We start from the raw sequence: 7906 nt of genomic DNA on the forward strand, positions 1-7906 counted from the left end.
CAACACGTCCATCACGAGCTACCGGTAGCTCGCAAGCCCTCAATAAGTAGCTTGCGACGCCAACCAAATCCAAAATGTAACAAATACATTAAAAAAAGGAAATGTAATTAAAATATTCTACCCTATGCAGAAACGAAACCTCAATCATAACAAACTCTATCTAATTACAACAACTCTATATCTGTCTAACACCCCTCCTCCCCCCACAATGAATATCGACCAATCACGTTCTTGCTTGATTTGCGGGACCAGCGTTGCAGTCGGGAAGAAAAGCAATGTGGAGTGGCACTTCACCACTTCATAAGGAGTGTGACCTTTCCTTCTGGCAGATCTACACAACACATCAGCCCCATTGAACAGCCTAGTCACGCCAGTCTATACAGCACATGAGGGGCAGAGCTTTACTCTGTGTGTGTGTGTGTGTGTGTGTGTGTGTGTGTTGCAACTTCCATATTTATTTATTGCATTTGACGCACACACACGCATGGCATAACTTCCACTGGGGACAGGGGGGACAAGTCCCCCCCCACTTTTAGAAATCCCGTTTGTGTCCCCCCACTTTACAAATATGTTTATTATTATTTTTTAACGCAAGCCGTCATCGCCACGGAGGAGCACAGAGCCTCTGTGAGCGAGAGAGAGAGAGATAGCGAGAGCACACCTTTATCTATTTAATATAGTTTAATCATTCCAATGTGTACTATAGGACAGTAAAACAAAATAAGATTAAGATTAAAGGGGGGAGTGATTAGTAAAATATGCATAAATAAAAAGAAAGAATGCTAACCAGGTAAGATAAGAATAAACCAGTTTAAATGATTTGTTATTGGTAGTGATCATATTCTAAAGATGTTTGGATTATTGAAAAGTGTACAGCTCCCTTTCATCTGAGTGTTGAGAGCTGTATCCATAAATGCATGTTGTGCTCAAAGTGCACCAGATTGATGCATTTCACTTCAACATTTAAAAAGAAATCTTCCCGGGGTTGCATGCCCCCGAACCCCCTTGGAGGAGGTGAGGCCCACCCTCAAGCTCACGACTTGTTTTATTTTTTTAAAGTAGCTCTCATCCTAAAAAATGTTGGGGACCCCTGCTGTAGACGGTTGTGAAGGTGGCGTAAAATGGCCATAGGTTTATGAGCGGATTGTAGGTCCCTAACGGTGTCCGGGTGTTTCTCCCTTTGCTGCCCCCTGCTGGTGACCCTTCCAGACGTGGCTGTGTTCAAGGAGAGACTGAGAATCCTAACGGTAGGAGGTACGAGAACAAACAACGCTAGTGCATCACTGCACATTGCTGTGAAGCCCGTAGATGCAGGACGGTGCATTTCATGTCTATAGGAGCCCAGAAACATCCTGAGCTCCTGTAGAGGTCGCTGCACTCACAAAAAGAAAAGAGAGTTTTCATTTGGGTTGCTCTCTTTGCTTTCATGAAACTTGGTTCCACAGGAGTAAATGAATCTTGACTGCCAATATCAGCATCTTTGGGGACCCACTGTCAACACTGCTTAAACTAAAGTGGGAAGTAAATACCCTAAAAAAACGACACAATTCGATTTATATTGTACTTAAATTTGTTATAATAGTTATATTCAAACACAATGGTTTGAAGAACTGTTTGTTTAATGATAAGATAATAAATCAATGGAATCACCGATCCAACAGGTTCAAATGTGATAATGAACAAAGACACTATCTACTTAATATGGATCAGTCCATATTTGTATCACTAAAGTCACTGCTAATACCAAAACATACAGCACAAGGGTATAAAAACACACGGATATACGTGAAATCCAGAATATCAGTTATTTCTATTATCCAGTAAAGCTTTATTGAGATTAACACAAGTCTTTTAGGTATGACGGATAAACACGATGAGATGTAGGCCCCAAAATGTTTTTCTAATAGTCATTTGAAAGACTTAAAACAACCAAAGAGCTGTATAAAATGCAATGATACAATTCAATATAATACATTTGAGACAAACTCCTCATGATTCTGAAACGCCCTAAAAATTCAGCACCAGAAGAGTCAATAAAGAAAGGATGAAAAACAAACTTACTATAAGCACCAAAATAATTTGTTATTTCTACAAAATGTAAAAACAGTCAAATAATTGAAGATACAATACAACGAAAAAAGTGTTTTTACATTTAAAAAAGTATGTCCTTGTTGTTTTCACATGATCTTATGTTCTTTCCAAAAAGAAACCAGGGTCATTGCGTTACATATATATATTTGACCAAAGCCTCCTTTTAACAAATAAAAAAGAGATCACTGTGTGTTGGTGAGAGCTAATACTTGCAGACTCACTGTTCTTTACTCCTGTGGAGGATTGTATGTTTTCTTGGTGTTATCAGACAGTGAAGTAGAGCGTAAAATCCCTTGAATGCCTCGATAAACAGGAAACATTCAGAGAAAATTCATAAACACATACATATTGTTCTTCAGCTAAATTTAGAAATTGCTCCATTACAAGTTGTCAGTGACCTCTGAATGTCTCCTGTATGTTTGGGCTGTAGTTAGCTTTGTCACCTTGTAGCTGCTGCTAGCTCCCGCTCTGTCCAGTACCGTAGAACAGACTAGAGGTTTCTGTGTCGAGTTATCTCACAGAACAAGTACAAATCACATGCAGAAAAGAGAGAATGGCACTTTTCTGAGCCTTTTGGACAATACCTATTCTACCACTCTTAACATTGTTTTAATGCAAATGTTTTCTTTTCGGTTCCAGTTTTGTTTCTTTTGATGCTTAAGTTTAATGTCTTTGATCTAACTCCATGCTCGGCTTGAATCAGGTCTTCTAGAGATGTAGGCAAAAACATAGGTCATAATATCCTTCAAGTATATGAATATTCATTTAACAAAAACATCTATTGTCATTTTCTCTACTCGCTATTACAAGATTGAAATATTTTATCTTTCATCTCTGTCAGAATGACTCGGCTTTAAACCAAATCAAGACCTTTCTAAAATCCTCAAATATATCATCAGGAGGCACCCTTTGTCGATCATGTAGAACTTTTCCAAAGGCAAAGTTTAGATTGATTTACAGAAAAATCTCTTAAATAAAAGACACCCAACACAGTCAAACAAGAATAAAAAAATCAAACCATCCACTAGATATAAAGTTATGAAATGTAATAGTAAGCCAAAAACTGGTCCTAACATCAGTGTGTTTTTAATTAGAAAAATATTGGCAGCCACCAACGCAACTGCAGTTCTTCTAACGTAGTATTTGTCACACTCAAAATAATGATTAGTATTTAAAAAATACTGACTGATTCTCTTCAGGGTTCTTACGGTCATTAAAAACCTGGAAAAGTCATGGAAATTCAAAATGCTAATTCCAGGCCCTGGAAAAGTTATGGAAAACAATATTTTTCCCAAAGTTTTGGAAAAGTCATGGAAATGTATGTATATCAAATATAAATTATATTTTATCTAATCCAAAATAGTAATACTATAATGATAATAAATACTGTATCGTATAGTAAGGAAACGTAAAATGATTTTAGTTGCTTTAGCGTGTAGAAGCTAATAAGCCTATTTGGTTTGTTTTAGATAGGCACAACATGTTTCAGACCTTATTTTCCTGTTCCATGTTAAAATAAACCATTTTCAGTGGTACCGCTGAGAGAGTAATTTTTTTGGTCATGGAAAATTAGGTAAAGGTCATGGAGAAGTCATTGAAAATCATTGGTGAAAAAGTGCATGAACCCTGTCTCTTATAATGATGACTTTGCATGCCAGAATAATATTCAAAAGCATTTACAAATAATGACTCTGTATCTCAAAATTATGAGTTATTATCTCGTAAGAATGACTTGGTATTGTATAATAATAAAACATATCTAAAAGGTAAAATAAATAAGGAAACTTCATGTTATTTTTTAGTAACTAAATCAATATTTTTCAGAGTTTCTCATTATAATGACTTATAAGATACATTTTTAATACCATAATAAATCCTTTTTTTCCTTGGCGGAAATGGGCTTCTATACCTCACTGCTTTTATCTCACCTACAAATCACCTGCTGGTTTCTAGCTGGCTGCCTCCAGATAACTGAGAGTTATCAGTTAGTTTGCTCCTGCAGAAGGTCCTATACATCCTGCTTGATGGTTGGAGATAACCGCTCCGGCTAACCGCTCCGGGCTTCACTCATTTCCAGCTCATGAAATTATTAAATTAGCATCAATTAAAATGGTTGCTCTGAGCCCTGCAGCTGTGAATCTGTTATCCTGAGAAACTTCAGTAAACTGAGTGGTGTTGTGTTCCAGAGTCAGACTACTGCTCACAGTTTAGTGTCGGCTGCAGACAGAGCGGTAAACATTGGAACCTCACTTTGTGCCTGTTTGTGAAAATGCCTTTTAAGAAAAGAAGCGTGTCGTCCTGCTTTGGATTTCCTCTTCTCCCCTCCACGACGGCATATTGGGGCCAATTTAGGTAACACAAAATACAAATGAATAAAGAGAGCGGGGGATGTCTAAAAACCCTGGATATTCTCTGATATTAAGTGGTACATTTATGGAATTTTCATTTAGTAAAATGTCTTTAATCTCAGAGAATATCAATGTCACGTTATTTACAAATATAATAATAATGCATTACATTTTTATTAGAGCTTTTCCCGGTGCTCAAAGCGCTTTACAATTACCCATATTAGACATGTACAGTAACAGTCATTACTGTGGACAATACCCACAGGAGCAAATTAGGGTGAAGTGTCTTGCCCAAGGACACAACGGCCTGACGCAGTGGAGGCCAAGTCGCTCTAGCCCACTGCGCCAAAACCGCCCCCAAAATAAGATGAAATATGATTTCGGTACATACATATTTTCTCCCCCTCTCAGGTTAAGTTTTTATTTTTAATTTGACCTATGATGGCCCTAATAGGCAGCTGTGAATAGGTTGTAGGGGGGAGAGGTGAGGATAGTGAATGCAAGCCTGAACTGGATCCATCTGCCTGCTGTCTTTGAGACGGAGCTTTCTGATTGGCCAGCTTGGCTGTTAGTCCCGATGTTGGTTTGTGACTTGTGGTGTTTCTGAGGAGTTTCATACATGGCCTGCACGACCTGCCTCGTTTCATTTGCAATAGCCACATTTGAGGACGTGCGATGTCAGCAAATAAAGCCAACCTTTACAGCACCTTAAGGGTCAATTACAGTGCACAGGGGTTTAACCTGGGTCCAAGACTCTATTTTCCCCAACACAAACACAAAAAACACTTTTTCTACTTCCTCTCTCCTTCTTTTCTTCTCTCCTTCATAACACATCCTCCGCTAATAATCCCATAATCAGTTTGAAGTTAAGAAATAACCAATTAAATACCCATAACCCCCCCAACATGTTCATGTTCATCGCCGCTGTCATGAACACATTGTTGCTCTGTGTTTGGAACTTCTTTTACTTTTTTACAAAGAGAGGCATTGCATCCCTTCTGCAGTCCTTCTTTATTTCGAAGGAATGGTGGTCCACATCCTGTTAATTGTGTTAAGATGTTTATACATTTCAAAGTTAGTTCTACATTTTTTGTAAAGCCTGTTTGTAGTAAAAAGTATAAAACTGTGAAATACACACACTACACCTGCTTAAGATGAGTTAGTGACGTCATAACCTCCTCTTTTGCTGAAGCTGTGTGTTTTGTTTGGGATGCACTTACAAGACCAGACTTGGCCAGAGTTGTAGGGAAGTTCCCCTCTTTGAATACTTGTTCTCCTTTTTTGTAAGTCAAACATGCTAAGGTTATAGCCATGTTGGTGTTAGTGGCTTATTGAACAGGATTGAAAATACTTTTTAAAGGCAATGGACACCAAAAACAGGGAAAAACCATTACCTTTCAATTTGACAATGATATGTGTTATTCATAGCACAGTTCAAAAGGATCAAATAAATGATTTGCCTCTTGCCATTAACTCCCATATCAAATGTTAAAGTTTATAAAAACTCTGTTGCATCATAAGAATAACTTTCTTATTTTTTGTTCTTACCCCCAGGAGTTTCAAAACCTATCCACACACCAATGTTCATTGTGTCAAAGGAATTAGTAGACATATTCAAGGGGTTGAATATGATATACTGATGCTGCTTATTTTTTAACTCAAGTTGAACCGCCTTTGAGCTGACATATTATTGTAGTCATGTAGACCTGTTTATCTATCGATACTGCTTTTGTTCTTAATATGTGCAACAGAGTTTAATCAAACTACACAGTTTAGTATTTTTCTAGTGTTCTATATCTTTCTTCTCAAAAAATCTCATTTTCTGACTCAAAACAATAACATGTTTGTCCCTCTCTCAACATTTCCTGCCTGCGGCTCTTACAGTAGCTCCATGCCAAATGGTTCAAGAAAAATATCTTTACACAATCTTTCAGTTTCTTTTATAAGTGTGATTGATTTCCTAAAACAGCTAGGCACTGTTTTGTCTATGGGAAAAAAGAAAGAGGGAATAGTTAATATCTTGGGGAATATTTGAGTCTGAACATAAAGCAGGCTAATCCTGAGCTCCTTCAGGTCTGGTCTGATGTTTGATTAGCTTTAATGAATGATACTAACTATGTCTCTCCTTACTTTTTCATTCATTTGCATTGATCCCCACCATCCTCACCCTTCTGGTTGTCAAACTGCCTCCATCACTACTCTCCACTCTGCCCTCTTCTTTCCTCTCCTGTCTGCATGTTTGGGATAATGTCTCATTCTCCATATTGTGTTTTATAATGCACATTTCTTCATTACTTACTCATAAATTGCATGTTTCCATTTGTCCACGGCCTTGTTTGTGTGTCTGTCCATCTCTTTGGTGTCCCTCCCTTCTGCCCTGTCCTGCAACCTTTTCTCACCTCCTTCCCTCTTTTTGTATCTTCCCTCCCTCTACTCCCCTTCCGTTCTTTTGGTGCATCATGGGACATATAGGTTTCTACGGTCTGGATGAGTCCGACCTGGAAAAGGTATTCCGACTGCCAACCACCACCTTCATCGGAGGCTCGGAGACCGCCCTGCCGCTGAAGGAGATCATCCGTCGACTGGAGGTGAACTCAGACGCAGCTCCCTGTAAAGCAGGGCTGTCAAACTGCTTTTAGTTCAGGGCCACATGCAGCCCAATTGAATCTCAAGTGGGCCGGAGCAGTAGAATCACAGCATAATAACCTGTAAATAACAACTCCAAATTGTCCCCTTTGTTTTAGTGCAAAAAAGTACTTTCTAAAAATGTTGACATTTACTATGAACTATGAACAACCTGACATTTTTTCAGGAAAAAATATTATGCCTTAGTTTATCATTTCCACATGTGCATTACAAGCACAACACATTTAATCACAAGTATCAGGAATTGAACAATATAGTATTTTAGGATCAGAACAACTTGTCACGAAGAAATTATTTTACATTCATTTCCACATGTGTGTAGTAATCCTGAAAACCACCATACAAACTACAGTGGGAACTATTAAGGGAGAAGGTTAAGTCACCCCATGTCTTATAAATGTATTATATGTATACAATACATAAAAGTTTATAAAATTGCAGTAAATGTCTCCTCTGTCATTTTAATGCTGTGCAAAGTCATCCCGCAGGCCGTATGTTTGACATCCCTGATCCAGACCAAAGATATTCCAACGTGAGTGTGAAAGTTGGCTGTACAGATGAAACTCCTCTCCTCTCTCTGTCAGATGGCGTACTGTCAGCACATTGGGGTGGAGTTCATGTTCATCAATGACCTGGAGCAATGTCAGTGGATCAGACAGAAGTTCGAGGTTCCGGGAGTGATGCGGTTCGATCTGGAGGAGAAGAGGACGCTGCTGGCCCGCATGGTCCGCTCCACCAGGTAATCATCGCAACACGCCTATATATGTAGTTGAAGTTTAGCCTCAGTTGCAGCACCGTGGCTTGCTGGTGTGGCAGCCCAG

The 7906-nt window shown here is 38.7% G+C and overlaps 1 protein-coding gene across 4 annotated transcripts in view; it reads left to right on the forward strand.

Annotated features, from left to right (window-relative positions):
• The window catches only part of LOC307045333 (2-oxoglutarate dehydrogenase complex component E1-like), a 33690-nt gene extending 25836 nt beyond the window's left edge, over positions 1 to 7854 (forward strand). The window contains exons 5-8 of one of the 4 annotated variants that reach the window (XM_079690924.1): positions 1210 to 1254; positions 4278 to 4322; positions 6912 to 7027; positions 7670 to 7854. In XM_079690924.1, the coding sequence (XP_079547050.1) occupies positions 1210 to 1254; positions 4278 to 4322; positions 6912 to 7027; positions 7670 to 7828 (365 nt within the window). In that variant the 3' untranslated portion in view covers positions 7829 to 7854. The remainder of the gene's footprint in view (positions 1 to 1209; positions 1255 to 4277; positions 4323 to 6911; positions 7028 to 7669) is intronic. The other 3 variants (XM_079690925.1, XM_079690927.1, XM_079690926.1) reach the window with 3 other exon arrangements.
• Positions 7855 to 7906: the final 52 nt, after the last annotated feature.

This window comes from Notothenia rossii, assembly GCF_949606895.1.
Source record: "Notothenia rossii genome assembly, chromosome: 6".
NCBI classification, from domain to species: Eukaryota; Metazoa; Chordata; class Actinopteri; order Perciformes; family Nototheniidae; genus Notothenia; species Notothenia rossii.